This window comes from Dasypus novemcinctus, chromosome 4 (assembly GCF_030445035.2).
Source record: "Dasypus novemcinctus isolate mDasNov1 chromosome 4, mDasNov1.1.hap2, whole genome shotgun sequence".
Lineage (NCBI taxonomy): Eukaryota > Metazoa > Chordata > Mammalia > Cingulata > Dasypodidae > Dasypus > Dasypus novemcinctus.
The window spans coordinates 109,604,166-109,627,711 of NC_080676.1; the positions used below are offsets into that span (position 1 = coordinate 109,604,166).

Genomic DNA, 23,546 nt, shown 5'->3' on the forward strand with positions numbered 1-23,546 from the left:
CTGGGCAGGAAATTGGAACCCAATTCTAACTTAACTTTACCATCAACTTGGCTTTACTAATTAGTATTTTATGTGTATTTTATATGTATTCCGTTTTTCTCGTTACATGTTCCAGTTCATGGGGAGATTTCCTTTTGGACACCATTTCTGGGCTTGTGTTTGATACTGCAAAGGAACACATGGAGTTACGGGCTGGCATACCCCGGCAACTACACCTGGTAAGGAGTGAAGGCAGGTAGATAGAAGAATGGTAGCTGTAACTCAGGCAAACTGAAGCTGTGGCCTACCTCCTAGCAACCCCACACTCCATCTTCACAGATGAGTCAAGCTTTGTCTCCTGTATAGTCCTGCTAGAGTTCTGGTTTGCAGAATTAGTGGAGTGCTGAATTTTACTTGGTGATCCAAAGACCTGAAAGTGTTGCAGAAACTGTCATCTTTATTTCTTGGTGGCAGTAGCAGGTATTCAGGGACTATTGAGTAGATAAATGGTTGAATAAATAATGTGGCCATGAGAACTGTAGGTTCAGCACAAATCAGATGACTAGTTAGGAGAGACCCACTGGAAATCCTAGTCACAATATATTCTACAAATTTCCTGTCTGCCTTTGTTTTACAATTTTAATAAAATGCTTTTGAGATTAGTGATTCAGTTGCTTAAGTGAGCAAAGGTTGCTTCAGTAGCTGAAGCAATCATTTTAGGACAGAGACTTGCTTTTCAAGACCACTTGATTCAAGGATCCCTCTTTCCAGGCAAAATCTTGAAAAAGGATTTTTTTTTTTTTTTTGGACAAACAGTAGTTTACAGTGAACAGCAATTCGAAGGAAATAATAGGAAATTGTTCCCCTGGTTGTCCTTCCTTTCCACCTCTCTTGGAATGACATTGAGTTTGTGTCTGTGCCAGATACTTGTGTTCCACACACTACTTTTGAGAATGTGTCTTGGGCAGTAAATTCTGCTGGGGTCTGTGCCTGGGGTTACTTCTTTGTTTCTAGCAGGTAGAAACAACGACGGTTGCAACAAGATTAAGTGGCTTTCTGAGGATGCTTGCAGACCGGCTGGAGAGCACAAAAGAATTGGTTTCATCAGACATGAAGAAAGATTTTGTTACGAGCAGACTGCCACCTTATTATGGGGGGTATGGAGCAGAGCTTTCAACGCCAGGTGGAGTTTGCTGTTCCTTCTAGGTGGTTCGGGACTAATGAGGGTTATTTTGGAGCTTTCCTAGGTAGACTTCTCTTTGAACAGATGGAAAACGTGGAGCGTTTAGTATTAACATGGACCTAGATTTATCTTTAGTCTGATCTGGTTCTGTTAGTCATGCTGCCCTCAACCTTTAGAATCATACATCTCACAAGTCATTTGCAAAGAACTTGAGTCTCAGCATGGTGGGAAATAAAAGCCCTGTCCTTTTGGTAAGAAACATGCATGTTTATGGGGCATCTATTATTGTCTTCAGGAAGTTTAAGAACATAAACTTTGATATACTCTTGTAATTAAAAGGGGATGACTAAAATGTTGTCATCAACATATGAAACACAAATTCCCAGTAACTAATTTGTGGTAGATTCATAAATGACATAACACTTCTGGATGGATGATAACATTGATAACCTATAACTAAAGACCACCAAGACCACACTCCTGTAGTCAGACAAATTTGAGTTTGATTTGTGCAACGATGAAGACTACACCATTGGAAAACTTAGGGCATCTTGGCAAGAGGGTGTTAGAAAGGACAGGTAGGATTTGCACTTGATTTGGGTGATTTGGGGGAGGATTCAAGGGAACAGGGCTTTGCTCTGGATTAGATGCTGCCAGGAAGTTGGGGTGGATCTATGATTGGATATTTTACTAAATCTTATCTAGAAGATGGGAGGAGTAAAATGAGACTAATGCTAAAACTGGTAAAGAGCAGTAGCGGTCAACTCCTATTAACCAGGGTGGGAGAGGTTTGGTCCTTTTTATAGTTTGGACCAAGTTCTTGTTTTTGTCTGAATGCAGAAATAGAGGTCTTTTTCTCTGATCCATCTTGGACAGAGAGAGTTCTTGTCTGAGGTTGGTGTGCTATGAAACTGCCTATGTTCAACAGAACACCAAGGCTTACCTGTGAGTCCCAGACCAGATCTTGGGTGGCTTTTCTCTTTCTCAATAGACTGAGAGTATTGTGCTTACTAACTTTAACAAAACCCTTATTTATTACCAATTGAGAACCACTAAAATGGACTGCCTCTAAAGTTCCTCACATTGATTGTATATTTTTATTATAGACTTTAGAGGAGGTTGATGATTTCTTTTTGATTGCATCTAAAGAGCACATATTTTCTCAACATATATTTTAATCTAGCAGAACTGAGGTCACTGAGTACTGGCTTATGGAGCAGACTACTTTATCTTAAATTTTCCTTGCCTTGGCCATTGTGGTCAATAAATTTATGATACCTCAAAACTCTTTTCCCACCCCAATAACCCTGTAAGGCTTTTCCATTAAGGTAAATCCAGTTTACAAAAGAGCACATTATTGTTTCTGTGAACTTTATTAGAAGGCTTTTATAGGACACTGTGCTTGGCCTATATTAATTGAATAACGTGCCATGGTCACACAGTTAAGTCATTGGTAGAGTGGTGGAGCTTGAACCCACATAGTCCTTCCCTAGAGTCTACATGTAGAGAAAGAAGTGGGTAAATGACAGAAACTGGAAAATTGAGAGCATTTTATGCCAGAGGCATGGTGGTCCTAACTATATGTGATAGCCATCTTGCCTTGATGGTTTTATTATCTATTTGATGTATTTATCAACTTATTTATCTAAATGTATGCCTGTCTTCACTATGAGAATGAAGATATAAAGATATAAACCCTTTAAGAATATATACTATACTTTTAATATCTCTGTATATGTTGGGATAAGTGAATACTTGAGTAGGAGGAGGAACTCTGTGTTTTGATTCACCTGTAAATTGTTAATAAGCCCATTTCTTAAGTAGTTGGACCTGCAAACAAGCTCAATCCTGTTGGTTTCCATTTTTGAAGGATGGCTTTCTCTCTGGGTTTTTTTCTAGGTGGAAAGTTACCAAGGTTGGACAGCATAGTGAGATTGCAATTTAAAGACCACATCATCCTCACAGTAGGACCAGATCAGGATCAATCTGTAAGTATTCAAAGGAGAGAAGGTTTCCTGTCTTCTCAGGGTATTTACAAAATTGGCTTCAGGTTATGAGACTAACAGATGGTCCCTGCCCTTCTCCTTTGGGAATCCATCTATTTCAGATCAAATAATGTCCAAATCTCCCTTACTGTTCCCCTTCCAAATTCTTTCGACTGTTGGGCATTTGAGGGCTTGCTTTCATCCCTACAATAGCCTCCTTCATTCTGCTTGTGTAGTGGTTAATGTCTGGTCTTTGCTTCCCATCCAAATTCAGGCCATGTTGCCTCTGGCTTGGACAGCTGTGTTCATGGGCCTCCCTACCTCGGTCCTCTCTCCAGTCTTATACCTGCTGTAGAGTAATTTTTACATGTGGCTTTGGTGATGTTTAATTTGTTTGTAAAACATCTGTACCCTTTAGAACACGGAAAAAAATTTGCATTCTATAATCTTGCTGCTTAACGCAGCTGTTCCCAAACTGGCTAACTGATTATAGATCAACTGAAAATCTTTTTAAAATTAAAACATCCTAGGCTTCATCTGGTCTGGATTGGAGCTGCTGCATTTATGGTTTTATAAAGTTTCATGTACAATCCTTGGGAACTGTCCCATGCCCTATGGCCCTACTCTGTTCCTCCCAACCAGCTTTCTTGTGCGATATCTCATGAATGATGAGGGGGATGAATGTCTGTGGAGTACCTAGATGTCTTCCAGCTATTAGGGCCAGACCTGGAAAGGACTGGTGTATGTAAATACCAAACTGCATACTCCCTCATCTCTTTTTTTTTTTTTTAATTCCTAGTTATTTTGAAATTAGTTTAAGGCATTGTATGTCAGGCCATGTTTTTGGCTTCTGTCTCTAAGACGTGACAGGGAATGACTAAAGGCTGTGGATGACAAACTATACTGCGTAGGATGGAACATGCGGCTGGGATTTATTTAAGACTTTCTATGTATTCCATAAATTAAAATTGTCAATTTATGTGTACATAGAAATGTAAAAAAAATTTTTTTTGATGCAAAAGACAGTGCAGGTAAAAGTAAATGAATAAACAATGTTTTTTCACTCACTAAATCAAGTTCCTGAAGATGCTTGTCGGAGTACACTAGCTGCTTTTCTAATGACTTAGGGTACCTTTTAGGTAATGTTTATACACACGCGTTTTTTGCCGAAAGAATTTTTTACTACAGTCAGTACATTTCTTTTAAGTACCAAGGCTTTAAGATTTTTCTTGGTGAACTACTGAAAAACCTATTAGTACTGAAGCTCTTAATACTTTGTTGATGACTTAACACTTTTATTTTGAAAGGATCAAACTCGAGAAGAGATGATTTACATCTATCACTCCTTAAAGAATAGGAGAGAGACCCACATGATGGGAAATGAGGAAACAGAGGTTGGTTCTAATCTAAAACAGATGTCTTTGTGTGATTTGGGTTGGTGGCTGGGAAGAATCTCTTATCTGAGTTATGGGTAATGCACTTTTTTATGACTACAGGTGGACTTATTTTTCACACAATTGACAAAGCCCTTATGTGGGAATGATATACATATATCAGTTTTAAAAGATACTACTTGGGACTTCTAACGTTATAGGAACGGTGTAATGTATTTAATGTGAAGCATGTCACATGACTGATATGACTTACTGTGTAAATTACCAGGCCTTTCATGAAGTCTAAGCTTTCATATGGGAGTTGGCAACTTTTATTAATCTTTAAAGAAATTTCATTCTGTGAAGGGTATAATTCTGAAAGTTTATCTGAAAATGACAGAATTTGACTAATTAGTTTATCCTTTTTCAGTCTCATGGACTTCGTTTTCCTTTATCACATATGGATGCACTGAAGCAAATTTGGAACAGTTCAACTATTTCTGTCAAGGACCTGAAACTTAATACAGATGAGGAAAAGGAAAGTCTGGTATTGTCTCTTTGGACAGAATGTTTAATCCAAGTAGTCTAGTGCCTTTGCAGAATCAAGTGTCTATTATACCTGTACATACTTTAAAGAGAAAAAGCAAAGATGTTATACACATGCACCAAGGAGAAGATGAATACAACTTTCTGCTACTAACAAACAGAGACCTACCTATTGCAGATAGTCAAATGGCCATGTGTACTTTTAGAGAGACATGGAAGAGGAGATTACCAAGTGATCCAGTAAGTGACAAAACCATATTTTTGGCAAGTTTATTTTATTTAATCCAGTGTGGTAGAAAAAGCACAACTCCAATAAAATGTATTATTTAAATTTAAATGTTACTTGGCTTTGTTCTTTGGAAGAAACAACTTTTAAAGAACCTAATTGGCTCTAGAAAAATTTTAAACAATTAACACAAAAAAAAATTCTTGTTTTTTACAATGAAAATATACATTTTGTTATGTATGCACAAGTCCCCCACCCCATTAAAATAAAGTTACTCCTGGAACAAGTTTCATTAAATAATACTGCCACATCAGTGAGAGGTACTCATATCTGTGGGCATAAGGGAATTTTACAGATGCTGCGTAAAGGATGACGAGAAGAACCTGAGATTGAAGGAAAAAAAGCCCTAAGATTATTTACATCAAAAGGTCAGGTTTCTATAAAAAATACTCAGAATAGTAAGTCTGTGTCTGAGATTAATCTATTTATTGTTATTTTACATTCTAAAGTGCATATACATTGGTATTTTTAAAAATATCACTGGATAATTTACTCTTTCTATATAAAAATAAAGCATTTTTCTGATGTCTGGCAAAAGTTTGGGATGAAGGAAAATTGCCTCAGTGTAAGTTTAAATCCAACTCAGGAGGGAAAACTGCTTGTGAATTGTATAAAGGTGGTAGTGATTACTTGAAACTAAGTCAAGATGATTTTCTACCTGATTTTGCTACAAATAAAAGCTATTTAAAAAAGGAGTGAAAAACTCAAGGTTTCTGTCATTTAGTAGAGAAATCAACTCCACCTTTACTTGAAAAGTAAATTGGTTAAGGACAAGGCTTAAATACTTTTGCTTTCAGTTGAACATTTAAAATTTTGCTTTTCTCCAGACAAACAAAATTTTGACTATTCCTATATTTAGGTGCTATGGTCTTTATAAACATGTCTCCTTGCGGGCAGATCAGGCAAAATATAGGGGTGAGGTCTTGGCACCGGGATGGGTAGAATTTTGTACCCAGAGGGAAGTTAATACTTATAGAGCAAGGTTGTCTGCAGGTTATTTATGCTTTTATGTTTTGAAGAACTGAGGAAAGAATGGCATAGAAAATACTCCAAACTGTGCCTTTTTCCTAACAAAGCAGAGGTCCCTCCCTAAGGTCAGTTACAAGTATAAATACAATGATTCAGTTATACAAGCCTCAGTGTAGAACCTTTAAGGTTTATCTAATACAGCAGCTTAATAGTAAGGCTTATTAATTATGTTTTCATCTCTTTGTGAAAGTATGACCTGACCTATAGGGATTTGTTATCCTGTGTCTTACACTCATATAGCATCTACTAGGATATTAGTAACTAACACAGGTTGACAGCGACACCAGTGTCCTACAGTGAGTGACTAACAGGAATAGGATTCATGTTTGGTAGACAGAAGAGAAAGTACAGACTAGTAGGGAACTTCCTTACCAAAACTGGAGATCAATCAGGAATAGAACCTTTCCCAGGCATCCAAATTGTGTCTTTATATAGCATATTCTTTATAGGAGCACTGAATACCTGGCAAGAATATTTTGGGTTTTTCATGGTTAAAAACAGTAGTCTTGGAGTTTGAGAAAAAGTTCACGCTGCTCGGTGATCCAGGAGTCTTGAGGACAGGAACTTTCTTTTCACATGCACAAGACAATGAGGAACATGTGGTTCCTTATATTGCTCTTTCTAGGGATGTTGTTCCTCTCACAAAATTTCAATGACCCATTTCTGTGATTCTTCTCCCTCTAGGGGTGGATTTACAATTACATGAGTCTTGTCATAATAATTTCCTCCTAAAATAGAAGTTCCAAAAGAAAAGATTATTTGTTCATGCAGGTGGCACAGCACATTTCACAAACAGCTTTTGTTCAGTCTCCTGTTTGGAACCAGGTTTGAACAGGCATAGCCATTATTCACCTCAATTTGGACCTTCCCATGACTCAAATGGAAAACCTAAAAGGCATAATACATGGTTGCATAAGCAGTGTGCCTTAACAATGAGATTCTTGAGAACAAAGTGCTAAAAGAGAGAGCTCTGGCTGAATGTCAGTTACTGTTATTGTTTCTACACCAACAGTGGCTATATATGACTAACCCAATTAAAGCAGCAGTTATGAATAATATTGGTTTGACCTTGTTGAATTAAAAAAAACAAGGTTAAATGATACCTGCCATAAATTTTAACTGAAGGTTTAAGGACCATGGCAATTCACAGCAAAAAGTTAGTTAGAGATGTGTCTTTCAAAGAAACAGGTAACATTCATGTTATGGTTTTTATGATACTTCCATTTAGAATTGTTCCCAGAGCGCATGTAGCAAATGAAAATTTTACAACTGTACTAATGAATAAAAAGCTACTTAGACTTTCTAGGGTCCTTCTGCTTGATCCATATCTCATTTCTTAAACGTTATCTTTTCTTAGACAAAATTAAAAATGGCTTAGAATTTCTCTTATACCTGATTTCTTTACACAGTAAAAGGACTTATGGACCTTAAAAATGAGATCCAGGGACACAAACCATTGGGTATCATTAAAGGCCCACCTTTAACATCAAGTACAAGCTGATCACTGAGATAAGAGCTGATGGTTCCATTTTTGTTCAGTCTCCACTTCTGCCTAAATTGCCCATGTTCAGTCCATAGGGCTACTTTAGCTCCAGGTGTGTCCCGGCCACCAATCACATCAAGACATGTATCACTAGCCTAAAAGGGTTAAGAAATAAATCAGGAATACTGTGTTTGCTAAAATAAATTAACTTGGGTCCCTTTTCTTTCAGGTGAACAAGTCATAGACATTAAGTGATTGTATCTTAATAAGAATACTGTATAGCATAATTGTAATTTTAGTAAACTTATTTTTATAAAAGTTGTCTTTATGTCTGGAAGGCAGGAAATGGTACAGAAATAAAACCACTGAAACAGAGGCACTTGTTTTTATAAGGACATAGTATCTTAAAAAGATGTCCAATAAAGGTTTGCTGAATTGGAGTTACATGTGAAGTCCCTGTTAGCTTAAAATGTATTATATGAGCTTGGTTTTCTATAGAAACATCCCATGTCCTAAAGATAGCAAGACAATAATTACTTTGAAATGCTTTTTCATTTTTGTTGAAGCAGGAGAAAAATTAGATAATCCATTAGAGATGCAATAAAACAAGGTTGCTTTGTTTTTAAACTAGAGTTCTATTACCCATAGCATCAAAGAGAGCAGAGGGAGTCGCAGAAAAACAACCCAGATTTTGCTTTCTGAACTTTTTCCATTAACAGCATCTTTCTCCTACTACTATTTCATTGTAATAGGTGCATTTTGACAATGAAAAGGTATAAATATGTTCAAAATCTCAAAGACAGCTGATCTTATTTGGGCCACTGAATAAGAAATGTTTCACAAAAGCACATAATTAGTTTTTTAAAAATAACTTAGGCATTTCCCATAGTATGTGATAACCTTAGCTTTTACTTAAAAATCAAAACTAGAGTTTCTAGGTCAAATGCTTTCCAAGGCCATTTCATTTAAATGCTTTAGTGATATACATATCAGTATTTATATGATTGTGCAGCCAACTGTTTCTAGGAATTTTCATTATTTTATAATGCCAATTGGTTTGGGAAGATTCTAGTTTTTAGAAGAACAGACCAAATACCAAAACAAGAGTTCTGTACTTATGGGGTAGTATACCTTGGATTTAAAGAGTCCTCGGCAGTAGTGCCAGATCTGAGTATTCTTTCCACTATAGGGAGAAATGCACACAGATGTTGTCCTTGTGTCAGCGAGGTTTCCAGTGACTGTCAGATACTCGTTCTGTGCTCGGTTCTTTATTCTGATGTACACTGCAGGCTATGACAGAAAAGACAGCTATTTAAAAATAATCTTGTGAATCTGGAATTCAGTTACTTCCAAAGAAGGAAATCTTGGGGGGTAAAAAGTAAGAGGCAACTAGTCTGGTTTATTTATGTTGATTTCATTCTTATTCCCTTTAGCAAATGTGTATAAATTAGTATTTTCTATTGACAAGTCCTTAGGCTATCAAGCACAGGGAACCTAAGTTGTGTGTATACTTTTCTGAAGAGTACCCTTTTGGAAGGATGAAAGGTAATACTTTCATTCACTAGAACTCCATATTGCAAGGAGTGGTGACTAATTATGGCCTTGATGAGTTTCATTCATAATTAAGGTGACCCTGCTATGCTGGAACAAATAGTGAGGAGGGGGAATAAGGCACTACCTGCACAGAATTTGCAACAATTTAAGAAACATAAGTACAATAATCAGACATACTATATTGTTTTGTTATGATTAACTGCCCAGTGTTGACCAAATGAGTGCCCTAGAAGCTGTAGTAATTTGTTTACATAAGAACTTTACACTACTTCAAAGGAAGCGACCACATGTTCAATCACTAACGTAGTTGAAAACTGAGTAACAAAGGACTTCATCTCCTGGGCCTGGAATATATACAGGAAGTTTAAAAATAAAATAGTAAATGTGGTCTTGCCTCAGAATAGCTAATTATTTATTAAACACTCACTATATGCCAAAACAGTGTGCTAAATGCTTTCTGTGCCATTATATATAATTTGTCAGAATAATCAGAACTCTTTAAGAGAGTATGAATTATGAGCCTTATTTTGTAAATAAGGTTAACACAAGAAGTTAAATCTGCACCAAAAACTCTCTCTTAACGAGGGTGTCCTAAGGCCTGTGGTGCAATGCACTAGTTTTTCATGGACATGGTGTTAGTGTGAATTAAGAAAGATGGTGAAAGGACAGGGCACATGACTGAAGCGCAACAGAAGTCATTCCTTCAGCCCTATAATTTGGTCCTCCCATCTTAAAGTAAAATATAGATCACCCAACATCCCCACCTTGGATGTTGGCATCCCAGTTAAGTAATACATGGCCTGTTGTTTAATAAGTGACCATTTTCACTCTGAGAAACCAAAGTGCTATATAAATGCAATGTGATACTATGGTAAAACCAAGAATGAATATTTTACTATTATTGAAACATAGGATAGATGACTAAGAAGCTTGTTGAATTTTGGTAAAAGGCTATGTTTAGCCTTCCTAAGGAAATAAACAGTCTGAGCATTTACAAGCACAAACTGAAGGACACAATATCTGGTCATTTAAAGCGGGCAAACAAGACCTCTACATGGCAACATGTTTTAAATGTTTCAGACCACTACTTTCACATTTATAATGCAACAGCCATGTACTTAAATTTCATAATCCAGCCTGGTCTCCCACTGCAATTATGAACTCTTAAGGCTTCAGTATAGCTTATCAACTTCATTACCTGGTACATAAAAGAAAACAGGGATGACCTTCATAGATGAGAGGGTTTCAATTATTTTAGTACCAAACATCACAATTTTAATCAATTAACGCAAGCAAGGTACTAATTACCCTTATTACACATTTGTAGTCTGATTCCTCTGTAATTATACTTAGAAATGATATGCATTTTAAGTACCTTAGTGACTTGCTAATTCCCACCCTCAAAGAGGAGCACATCCTAATTACTCCTGTGTAAAGAATATGAACGAAATAATACGAACTAAAATACCAATAGCCTTGTTTTTTAAAAAGTTAAATGTGACCCAAAATACTGGTTTAGAAACCCAAAATTCCTTTGCTGGGTTACAAAGCTGTGGTTTAAATGAACAAGGAAAATAGCCTATTAAATTCTGAAATTAAATCTTCAATCAAATTATCAATCAGGTAGTTCCCAAAGCACAATGCAATTTTAATTGTCAATGAAGTTCTACATAAAACCAGAGGTTATTATTCTAGCTATCTCAGAACCCAGGGCAATGGGCAGGAACATCTTTCTTCCTTAGCAAGGAACCACCTTTAAAATGAAGAAAATATTCTGCATTAAACTTGGCTTCTAAAGTGTCTAACAATGTAGGATTAGCATTATTAGGTAGTTGGTAAAAGCTAGCCTATTCCCACTTCTACTTTGCTTTTTACTATGGTTTTTCAGTAGGATTATCCATCATCCCATGCTATGGGAATTAGGAATAAGCAAGATAAAGGTCATGATCCTGCACCAAATGCTCTATGCCTGGACAATCTAACATCTTGGTATCCCTCAGAGCATCTCTGGTCCCCCCCCAAGGGATGCTGTAAATAATAACAAACTTTCAAAGTGTGTTACCATAGCAATATAAGCCAGATGTTGTACCAGACACTTTACATACATTATCTTATTTAATCCTCACAGTACTGAGGTGAAGGAATGTGACCACTGTTTCACAAGTGAGGAATCTGAGGTGCCAGGAAATTACATGACTCACCCAAGGTCACAAATCTTACAAATGACAGGGCTAGGATTTGAACCAATAGAACCGAGGAGTGGTGGGAATGAATATGGGGTGTGTGTGTGGATGAGGAGACCAGTTAGGCTAATTTTTAAATTGGCTGCCATTTACTTAGCACTTAATGTGCCGGATCTGAATGTCAGAGCCTCAGCACGCATATCCATTACATTGCGCTCAACTCCGGGATATATTCGGGGGTACTCTGTAAATACTGATCTTATTTTGGAGGAAGGTAGTGTGTGATAGCTTAAGAACAGAGATTTTAGAGCATAACAGATCTGGTTCAACTCCTGACTCTGGAACTTGTATGACTTGTCAATTTGCCTTACCTCTCTGAGCCTTAGTTTTCCACCTAGAAAAAGATGATAATTCCTACCTCAAAGGACTGTGGTGGAATCAAGTGAGAAAATGTTTCAGAAGGGATTCAAGACAGACACAAAAGGCATACCACACTGAGAGCCTAGCTTGAGTTTTCTACCCTTCATGAGACCTCCATCACTCCCACCTATGTTAAAACACTTCCCTTCTCTGAACCAAGCTTTGCCTTTGGCTTTTTGATGATTATGCACTGTTTTGCATTTTGTGCTACAAAAACATTATGCTCCTATAAGGCAGAAATCATGTCTATATCTATCCTTATATCTTCCATAATGCTTTGCATAATATCAAACATTAACACATTCATTTATTCATTTCTTTATTGCAGAGAGTCCCTGAGCTCTTACAATGTGGCACACGTTGTGACAGGCACTAGAAGTACAGCAAAAAACCTAACATGCATGGCCCCTGCCTTCACAGGTGTGCAGTACAGTGGGAAACAGCCCATCCAGCCATAGCTTTAGCAACACAGACAGCATGCAGTATCTTAAAGAGAAAGAACCAAGCATTTTAGGATCTAATTTAGATGGTGAAGGCCACTCTGAACACTTGACATTTAAGATGCATCCAGAGGGATGAGTAAGAACTAACCAGGTAAAGAGTGAAGGAAGAACACTCTGGACACAAGACTGTGCCTAGGGCCTAAGAGGAAAAGCATTCTCTACTTTAGTGCATGTGACACAGCCACGTGAGTGAGGAGGAAACTGGTAAGAGATGGGCCTGAAGAAGCAGGGGGGCGCAGATCACACAGATCACACTGAAGACTTTAGATTGTATCCTAAGTGCAGTGGGAAGCTGTGGAACAGAAGAGTGACAAGCAGTAGGTGTGCAATAAATACTATTTTAATCAGGAGCCATCCTGATTATGTAAGTAGGAAAAAAAAAATCCACGCACTTGGAAAGTAAAACGAGTACAGTCTCAAAGTTCATTCTTGTTTCCATTGCTTGCCACAGAGTTTACAGTATCTTATTTTTCCATTTGAGTGAACATGGTCAATAAGACTTTGGCCTCAAAGCTAAAATCCAGTAAAGTGGGAAACTATCGATTCTATGAAAAAACTGTAGATGTTATGTACTGGTTAAAAGCCACCTACAGGATTCCCCATCCTACCCCCATCTTCAACCCCAACATAAATGGCAAAGTAATTTAAATAGTTGGTATTTCGACTGTTACAGTTTATAACATTTCTACCAGAAAATCAAACTCATAGAGATCTAATGGTTCTTTTCTCTTTACCTGCTTCATAGGACGGAGGGAGCCAATTGTTTTCCATCCACTGAATGCTGTCCAATTTGGAATCTCACTAGGCTCAAGTAGGATTTGTCTTCCCAAGAAATTAGATCCTTCATAAGCTATCCACCTACATGAGAGCAGGAAAGAAAAAAGTGGGGTGTTTCAAAAAAAAAAAAGGCAATCTCTTATCAAAAATACCATATGGGGTTCATTCTTTAAAATTTCTAGGATTATAGATTTTTTTAAAAAAGAGAATTACATATTTTCTTCTAACAGAAAAAGCAGAGAGCACTAGGAAAAGCCTACTGAACTGGAAGTCAGAAGACATGGATTCCAGTTAGGACTCTGGTTTCCTTACCTCCTAAGTAAATGCAAATTTCCTTCCAAATCGAAAATTTCTGTGTTCCTTGGAGAATGCTTTTTTTATTCATAACAGTTTAACATTCAAAGATATACTATAACCCCACACTATTACCAGTGAAAAAATACTACTTTACTCTCCCTGCCCTTAGGCTCATCCTCACCAGGACCTTCCAGGGCCTCCAGGAGTGGCTCTAGGCACAGCTCCCTCCACGACTTGCCCAAGGCCACCGACAAGTCCCCTGTCCCACTCTTAATTCAAGGCCTTTGTAAACCCTCCCCAACAACCTGCCTTCACCTTGGCAGAGTTAAAGCATAGGAAAGTATACAAGGGGAAGTGGATTTGGCCTAATGGATAGGGCGTCTGCCTATGACATGGGAGGTCCAAGGTTCAAACCCAGGGCCTCCTGACCCATGTGGTGAGCTGGCCCAAGTGCAGTGCTGATTTGTGCAAGGAATGCCCTGCCATGCAAGGGTGTCCTCCACATAGGGGAGCCCCATGCTCAAGGATTGTGCCCCGTAAGGAGAGCTGCCAAGCGCGAAAAATTGCAGCCTGCCCAGGAATGGCGCCACACACGGAGAGCTGACACAACAAAGAGAGACATGGATTCTGGGTGCCACTGACAAGAATAAGGCGGACACAGAAGAACACACAGCGAATGGACACAGAGCAGACAACTGGGGGGGTGGGGAGCGGGGAAGGGGAGAGAAATTTTTAAAAATCTTTAAAAAAAAAAAAAAAAGGTGAAAAGTACACAAGGCCTCCAGACGAAGTGTCTGGAACACAGTCACATCTATTCCTCCATGGATGACCTATGGTTGCTTTTGCACTACATGGCAATTTGAGCAGTTACCACAGAGACAGAATGGTCCATGCATAAAAAATATTTGTGATCTGGCCCTTTACATAAAAAGTATGTTGAATCTTGCTTTGGGTGGTGACCATGCTAGAGCACTAAGGAGAAAATCTGGGATCACACAGAGGACCTGGAATTCTCAGCTGGACGCAAGGTCACCACAAATAGTGTTTTAAGAAGGCAAGGTGAAGACTGAAGGGGCTGCCGTGCTCGCCTGAGACAAAACAGCCAGAACTGCTGCCAGGGTTACCCTGCATTGGACCAAAGGAGATGTAACTTTGGAGATGAGACACAGCCCTGGTAGCAAGGAAGACAGTCTGCCAGTCAGATGGGCCAATTCTCAGAAACAGGTTCATCCAGGGGTCAGGACACAAGTTATAAATGGTTCTATTACAGCAGTGACTTCGACCCTTCAGTTTTCCAGATGAAAACTTCTAAAACCTGGAAAGGGCAATAATCCTTAGGGATCTATACCTTGGTTAAGGCAGAAAAAGACATTAAGTTGCACATAATGTTGTGGGGTGGGGGAGGGAAAAATAGAAGAAAGCTTGATGTACAGTTTTTAATAAATAGACATATTACAACTAGGAAAGCTTAAATAGAGATTAAACTTAGACTGACCACCAGTAGGAAAAGTCCACTCTGCTCTCCACAACAGACACTAGCCTTGGCCAAATTCAGGACAGATAAGCAAGATGGATGACCCTCCTCCACCCTTTCTTTTTAAATCAATCTAAACCAAAGGTTCTGAACCATTTTTGTTCCTCTGACCCCTGTGCCAGTCAGGTGAAAACCATGAACCCCTTCTGAGAATGTAGCAGCAGATAGTTTCATGACAGTCAACACTGGAGGTCAGAGATGAACCCCCTGAAATCTTTCCATGGACCCCTGGTTAAAACCTCTGATCTAAACCATCAGACCAAAGTGCAGAGACAGGTCAGCCTCTGAGGGGCTTCTCCACCTTTCCAGCTTTGCAGTTTCTTAAATAGAGAAAAATAAGGTGAGAAATTTTCAGAGATGTGTCAACCATAAGCATCAATTCACCAAGGAATGTAAAGAAAAGAAATGTATGAAAGTGTCTTAAAATTCCTATATCATGGGGATATAAAATTTACTTCACACATAGTTAAGTGGTGAATAAAAACTAGAAACTGATGCTTAGGGTAAATCAATTTATTGTTTAATAAACCCGAACCATGTAAAATGCTCTGCAGGTAAAAAGTTAAACTATATGTGTGAAAAAGTAAAAAAGCATTTATTCTAATACTTGACTTAATTTTCAAATTAATTTATGTTCTTGGGTTTCTCTTTTATTATTCCTAGATACCTAAACAAGTAAAGAGTTGATTATCACAAAATTTAAAAGCCAAAAGAAATAAAAATAGTTTTATATTAACCATCGGGAACTATATGTATTCTTTTTTTTAGTTGACTTTTGGTATCAAAACACTAAAGAGTGCCCACCTCTGCAGACTTGCCTAAGAAGCCGATTTTCCAAGAAACAAATAAAACTTTCAACATCAGGGCCCCTCACTTGCAGGCCTCTTACCATTCTCATTCTAAACAAACGTGCAAGTTCACACCTACTTCTTGTAGCTACAATTTTGAATTTGTTTTCTTAAGAGGGCTCCCCAAATTGTAAAAGGGCCGGCCCCACACAGCCTGGATCACAGACCTGCTAGGCACAGGCAGCCAGGTCCACCCCTGTACTCTGCATGAAAAGAGCAAACAGCTCTTGAAAACACAAGATGTCAAATCAAAATACAAGAAAACATGCAGTCTTTCAGTCACTGGCTAAGCAGGTAATGGTCTTAACCAGTCAACATGACTGATTTAATGAGGTTTCTCCTGCAAGGAAAGTGGACTTACCCAGTCATGACCTATGGACCACCCTCACAGTGCCCTGTGCCCTGACCACATGGTGGCCCTTCTTCCAAAGGGCTCTTCCCCCTGCACCACTGCACATTTTTATATACTGAAGAGAATCTAGTCTTCTCTTATTTAAACAGAAATCACTATTACTATACTGCAGAGAGTAAGAACACCATCAGGCGAAAACACAACAGCACTAGAGGAATAAAAAATACTGTGCAACTCTGTCCTAAAATGGTAACCTAACTAATCCAGGTCCTTCCCTTTACTTACAGTCCACTTTTTACCCACACGGACTGGGTATAGAAGTGCAGGTCCTTGTTCAGCACAGAATTCACAGCCTCTTCTAGATGTAACTCTCTTCCCTCACAATGTTCCAAAGCAAAAAGGCTGATGGAGGGTTCTTCAAAAACCTAACAGCATAAAAAAGAGAAAGTATCACCATACAGGGCAACCATAGCTCAGTGACATCCCAGTCAGGATGCAGGGTCTCCTGAATTCTCTGTATTACCAAATGCATAAGAGTTTACTGCTCTAGTGAGATTAGATTCAATGAATAATTTTTATTTACTTTTTTGTAAATTAAAACCGAGGTTATCAGAAAAGAAGTCTGATTGTGCTGTGAAAGAGACCATATATTTGTCCTGCCAACACTTTGAGCTGACAACAGAAAAAACATGTAATGGCACCCTCATTTTTCAGGATGTCACAGGAACATTCACTGACAAGACAAGACTTTATGGCTCTAGATTCTTAAGAACATCCCTAGGATGGAGGAAAAGGCATTTGTAATTAAAAAAAAAAAAAAAATACACTAGCCAGAATGAACAGAAGCAGGGGTGATTTCTGCATTAAAAGTGAGGAGTTCCCTGTCCCTCAAGTCAGACAAGAACAGAATCAATATTGCTCTCTTTCATTCATTAGTATATGTAAGATACCATGCTAGGGCATTCAGGAGAATGAACAATCAAAACAAAGCACCATCCTTGCATTTGGGACATTATTAATTAGTAGCTGAATTAGGAGAATGGCAAAGATATTGTAATGTAATCCAGGGTAGAAAAGGGACACTCTCATACTCAGTGGAATCTAAATTATCTTTAGCAGAAGGGAGCAGGAATCAAGGAGGTCCCATGCATGCAATGGTATGTGAGCTCGGTGTCGAGGGATGCAATGATTTTGGACAGGCAGAGACAAAACAGAGTGAAGGCACTCAGTACAAAGCAAGGAAGATAGGAAGGCGTGAGGCATATTAGGGGAACAGCAAGTAGACCCAGTTAGACAGAATTCAGAGTCTAATAGAAAACAGTGTCAAGTGCTCACACTGTCTGTTGTTGTGTATTGAGTTGCTCACTTCTCCTACACTGGTAGGTCAGAGACTGATCTACTGCCAATCGGGAGTCCTTGAAGTCTTTTGAACTAGAGACTAAGAATGGGCTGAAGTATCTGTTATTTGTAGATGAGAAGCAAAGCAACAGCAGCAGGAACCATGGATGGTCAAATAATAGTACAGAAACAGTATTTTTTAAAAATCTACACACAACTGGTTCTCCTGGTTGACCCTGCAGATATACATGCATGTGGGGAAATGATGGGAAGAGTTTCTCCTTGCAGTGGTGTTTGGAATAGCAAAGAATGGGAAATGACTTAAAGTCCATCATTAAGTCTGGTAAAATATAGTACATTCTTTCAAGGAATCCTATATAGCTTTGTAAAAAGAAGGAAGGTTCTTTATGGAACACTCTCCAAGATATATTCTTTAGTGGCAAATACAGCTGAAGAATAGTGTAAAATAGCATATTTCCTATGCTACCATTTTTAAGAAAAGGGAAAATTTATGCACACTCATATGCACTCATGCACACTTATATATTCATTTTAAAAATTCTGAAAAAGTAACTATAAAGCTAGTAACCATGGTTACCTGTCAAGAAGATAAGATCTGAGATGAGAAGAGGCATGAGTGGGAGCAAAGTGTCTTTTGGTACTTTTTTATTTTTGAGCCATGGTAATATATTATTTATTCAAAATTTTAAATGGTTAATATTATACATGTGGGCATGTGTATTTAAGATTGTCAGGAAAATTCGTCTGGCAACATATGGGTGAAGAATACAGAAAATGAAAATAAAAGTGCTCAGTATATTGGTAGAATATTCCAGGCCAAAGAAAAGGACTACTCAAGGGCTGGAGTGTGAGTCAATTAGCATTGGTGAATAAGGGATGGCTGGGAAACAGACATAAGGCAAATGAATGGAATGAGTAAGGGGAAGGATGTGAAAATATGTGGGTGGTGATGAAAAATTGGCATGTGAGGGTGACTAAAAACGTGAACTAGGAGAGGAGAAACAAAAGGGAAAACATGGGAGGGGAAATAAAATTAGAGAGAAATGCTGTCCCACAGTATTCAGTACTTCCCCAAAGTTGAGTAAGGGAGTGGCTGAGAAAAGGCTATTGGGTTTGGCAATCGTGAGGCATCTGGTGACCTTAAACGTGTTGTTTCAGTGGTGTTTCAGAGATGAGGGTTGGAATCTTGGTTGTAAGGACTGAGTTAGTGGTGAGAAATTACAGTCAGGGTGTACAGATTGGTTTCTAGATTAGTTTGGTGAAAAGAAGTAGGGAAATGGCTTAGGGGCCCAAGAGGGAAGCAGCATGTTTGTAGGCAAAGAAGAAGGTGCGAGAGAAGAAAAAGAAACTGCGGATGCAAGACAAGAAGTATGGTTCTAGGGAAGGGGTACGATCCATTGCTTCTCTCCATTTCTGAACCTCTGGCTAGAATCAGTCCATGAGGGGATAGGTCACTTCAGAAAGGAAAAACAACACTTCCCCTGAAATAAGAGGAAAGACTTATAAGAGGAAAAAGGATGTCAAAAAACTCCCAGGAATAACAGGGAAATGTGTAATTTTCTCTTTACATTATGTGGCAAAAGTGACCTGTTGATCAAGAGGTCTGAAGGGCTGTCCCACAGAATTTTCTGCAGTGATGGACATGTTCTACATTTGCACAATCTAATATGGCAGCCAAGAGCCACATGTGGCTGTCAAGCACTTGGTATATGGCTACTGTGATCAAGGGACTGAATTAATTTTACTACATTTTAATGTCTTTAAAATTGAATAACCATATGTGGCTAGTGCTGGGGTACTGGACAGAGAACCTCTAGGGATTAGAGGATATTGGAAAAGAATGTAATAATCACTGTGGGCAGTGAGCTAGTAAGCTAAGAGCAAAATGGCTGCCTAGTAAACACCAGTGACTAGGTCAGGAATGGATTTATTTCTAGTCACTGTGCTACTGAGTGACCACAGGCAAGATTAGATACCTCTTCTGCCATCTGCAAATTAAACTAGGAAGCAATCCACTGCTGTACAGAACAAATGAAATTATATGAATCCAGAGCAGTAGTGAATGAGAGATGTAGCCAATAGCAAGCAGTCTCTAAATTATCCATAGGAAGTGGTTACTGAAAATGAACAATGAACATCCAAAGATAAACCTCTAACTTTACTGTTGGACATTCTTCACCATCTGCATCCTTAAGCTCTTTTCAAAGCATTTCAACTTACCTGTTTACACTCATACTTGTTGAGTAACTGATTAGTGAGGAAGGGCAGAGGTATCAGAAAGCCTGGAGAGGGCTCACAATCAACAATAAGTACTACAGTGAGAGCAACTAGTAGTTGGATGATACAACTGTTGTAAATCCCATTATGAGAATGCAATTTGAATGTTAAGCATTATTCTAAGAGAAGACCTGCATACATTTTTTTTACCCTTCCTTCTGCAGAATGCCCACACAGACATTTGTAATTTGGTATTATTAACTCAAACTTCATCAAATTCGCACCCTTGATCTAGCATATATACATCTAGGAATTCATCTTAAGGAGATAACCAAAAGTTTGAAACAGGGGCAACCAAAATAGTTCAAAATTCTATTTGCTTAAAATAATGAGGCAGGGAGAGTGAAGGAAAAAAATGTAGAAAACGACTGAACTAATAAAATTTAAAAAATTAAAAAATTTAAGAGTTCATATAAATCAGTAAGAATACTGTAAGAGACCTAATAGATTAATGGACAAAGGACACAAACCACAGCATTAACCAAAGAAGGAATGTAACTAATAAACTAGAAAGGCAAGTATTCCACCTTTCCATTAACAACAAATGAACATCATATGATCTAATCTATCACACTTTTCATTTCTGAGCATCTGCTGTTCCAAGGTTAAGGTCATCCTTCCCCATTTTCTTTTCTATTTCTTGGTTTTTTTGTTTTGTTTTTCTTCCTCATTTGACTGTACTCTATTTTAAATGGTTTTACTATAGACACATACTTAAATGTGTAAATACACTTAAAGAAATGTCACGAAGGTGAATGTAGTACCACTCTAGGTAGGATGGTACCTGGGTAGTTAGTTAATAGATAAACTTTCAGAAATAAAAAGTGTTGAAGTACTATTTTTAAATTGTATTTTTTGACACATTTTCAAAACATTAAAATAGAAATAGATATAAACTATTAATAGTCTTCAAAACTAAAGATGACACAGTAATCTGAACTTTCTAGTGACAATGCAAACCACCAGAATTTAATTGCAACTTGAGCTCTAAAAATTTATTGGCCTCAGTCCATGTTAACTTAGAAGACAGCCAACCACTCAGGGCCAAAGGATCTTCTTAGGTGTCATCAGCAACAGGACATTCCTGTGGGGTCAACTCTAAGCCATGCAAAGAGGATATAGTTTCTAAAAGCAGGATGTGGTTTATGAAAGATAAAGAATACAAGAACAAATAGTATAAATGAAACTTTCAACGAGAACACAAACCTCCTTAACCCATCAACTAAAATAGTATTTTAATTGTTAATAACACTAACAACAACCAACATATATAGGATTTAATATATGCAGCATCGTTCTAAGTTCTTTAAATATATATATAGAGAGAGTCACAATCTTTTACCCATAGCTCTGACATCCAAAATCTGAAAAACAAAAAAATTTGGGGGGTCATTTAGTGACAAAAGCTGACGTAGAAAAACTGGAGGATGTTTATATTTATCCAGCTTTGTGTGACTATGCATAGATTGTGCTAGAGAAATAGCAAAGTATTTAATTATGGGATACTACCCAGAACCATGATGGCATTTTATTATGTAATGGTATATGGGCCATATTATTTTTCTCCATATATATTTTTATTTTTAAAGGAGCTTTAGATTATATACATGTTACATCAAAAATATAGGAGACTCCCATATGCCCCACCCCTCGCCCTCCTACACAACATCTTTCATTAGTCTGTTACATTTGCTAGAATTGATGAACACACATTGAAGCATTGCTACTAAGCACGGTCTACAGTTTATATTATGTTTTACACTTTGCACCGTGCAATTTTACAGATTTTGACAAAATGTATAATGTCTGGTATCCTTCATTGTAATATCATGCAGAATGATTCCAATGCCTCAAAAATAACCCATTTACACCTGTTATTTCCTCTCCCTTCCCTCAATACCTCTGGTGACCACTGTCTTTATATTACCATTAAAAGTTCTTTTATTACTAGTATAATAACGTCTACTTTAGTCCATAGTTTGTTCATTCTTCTGTCTTGAGGATTTGGGGATGGTGACACCCACTCTGCTTCTGATTAAGAGGGGGTATAGATTCCATGGGGCAGATGGATGGAACTGTCTTGCTTGCAGTTGAAGATACTCTCTGTATCTTCCTTTTGTTAGTTGTCCTGGGAAAGTCTGATGAACTGAAGGAAAGCTGTTGGCTGCAGCTCTGCTCAGATTCAGGGCTCACCCAGCATATAAATAGCAAGAAGACTTTAGTCTCTGGGACATATATTTAACAAGTACAGTGCTACCTATAGGTTCAGATACATGGGATAAAAGAACCATGTGTAGGAAAATTGTAAGTGAGTCTAACTTTGACACACTGGGGGAGATGGGTTATCATATATTCCAAGGTAAGGCCCACTGACAGGGTACAGATTTCCTGGAGTTGTCTAGATTTGTCTAGATTTCGCTAGAGCCTCCAGGAGCACCCCTATTTGAGGAACTGTTTGCTGTGGCAGACAGATACTCCTGAGATGTGCATAAGCTTAACCTCTGGATTGAACTCCCGACTCACTTTGAAATTTCTTAGACATAAAAACTCATTTGTATTTAATATTTTCCCCCTTTGGTCTAGGTCTATCTCCAAATGCTTCGTTAGTTCGTGCTTGATAGTAATCCCTCAGTGCCAGGGAGGCTTATCCCTGGGGGTCATGTCCCATATGTGGGAGGCAATTAATTTATATGCTAATTTTGGCTTAGAGAGAGGCCACATCTGAGCAACAAGGAGACTCTCAGTAGGTAATTCGTAGGCAATATATAATACCAGGCTAGGTTTCAATTTCATAATAACAAGGTTCATAAATATAAGCATCAATATCAATGGCCTGGCACATTGGTCTCCCCTCCTTTGCTAGGTACTGCCCATATATCCAGAGATTCTTGCTACTCTATGAGAATGTAGCAGGACTTGCCAGGATGGGAATTCAATATTCCTTCAGTTATTCTGTAGGTCTCCACCCACTGAGACAATACCCCACGACCACATGACACATTCACACTCCATAGGGGCATGTCCCAGGTGCAGCCACCCACACACATCCCCCTACCATTGACACCCATTACTTTGATAAATTTTTTAAAATTCTAGATCCCAAAACACATTTGGGTAACAGATTGTGGAACTGTATTTGCTTGTTTAATTCTTCCCACTGATGTAGAAACTACTATTATCCCCACTTTACAGATGAAGAACTGAGGCATGGGTCACACAAAGTAAGTGGAAGAGCTGACATTTGAACCCAGTCAGTATGACTCCAGAGGCTGTGCTCTTTTTTGTGTTTTTAAAGATTTATTTTATTTATTTCTCCACCCTTCCCCCCTGCCCCCCTGAGTAGTTGTCTGCTTTCTGTGTCCATTTGCTATGTGTTCTTCTGTGTTTGCTTGCATTCTTGTCAGCAGCACTGGGAATCTGTGTTTCTTTTTGTTGCGTCATCTTGCTGCATCAGTCAGCTCTCAACATGTGCGGCACCACTCCTTGGGCAGGCTGCAATTTTTCATGCAGGGCGGCTCTCCTTACGGGGCGCACTCCTTGCGCATGGGGATCCCCTACATGGGGACACCCCTGTATGG

The 23,546-nt window shown here is 38.3% G+C and overlaps 2 protein-coding genes across 4 annotated transcripts in view; one reads left to right on the top strand and one right to left on the bottom strand.

Annotated features, from left to right (window-relative positions):
* RIOX2 (ribosomal oxygenase 2) overlaps window positions 1-5,403 on the top strand; it is a 27,559-nt gene extending 22,156 nt beyond the window's left edge. The window contains exons 6-10 of one of the 2 annotated variants that reach the window (XM_004452822.4): window positions 116-218; window positions 994-1,162; window positions 3,062-3,150; window positions 4,455-4,541; window positions 4,951-5,403. In XM_004452822.4, the coding sequence (XP_004452879.1) occupies window positions 116-218; window positions 994-1,162; window positions 3,062-3,150; window positions 4,455-4,541; window positions 4,951-5,109 (607 nt within the window). In that variant the 3' untranslated portion in view covers window positions 5,110-5,403. The remainder of the gene's footprint in view (window positions 1-115; window positions 219-993; window positions 1,163-3,061; window positions 3,151-4,454; window positions 4,542-4,950) is intronic. The other variant, XM_023587200.2, reaches the window with a different exon arrangement.
* CRYBG3 (crystallin beta-gamma domain containing 3) overlaps window positions 5,325-23,546 on the bottom strand; it is a 143,979-nt gene continuing 125,757 nt past the window's right edge. For both annotated transcript variants that reach the window (XM_058296017.1, XM_071214876.1), the window contains exons 18-22: window positions 16,618-16,757; window positions 13,259-13,382; window positions 8,996-9,154; window positions 7,860-8,019; window positions 5,325-7,109 (exon numbers count right to left, since the gene is read on the bottom strand). In XM_058296017.1, coding sequence (XP_058152000.1) covers window positions 7,021-7,109; window positions 7,860-8,019; window positions 8,996-9,154; window positions 13,259-13,382; window positions 16,618-16,757 — 672 coding nt within the window. In that variant the 3' untranslated portion in view covers window positions 5,325-7,020. The remainder of the gene's footprint in view (window positions 7,110-7,859; window positions 8,020-8,995; window positions 9,155-13,258; window positions 13,383-16,617; window positions 16,758-23,546) is intronic.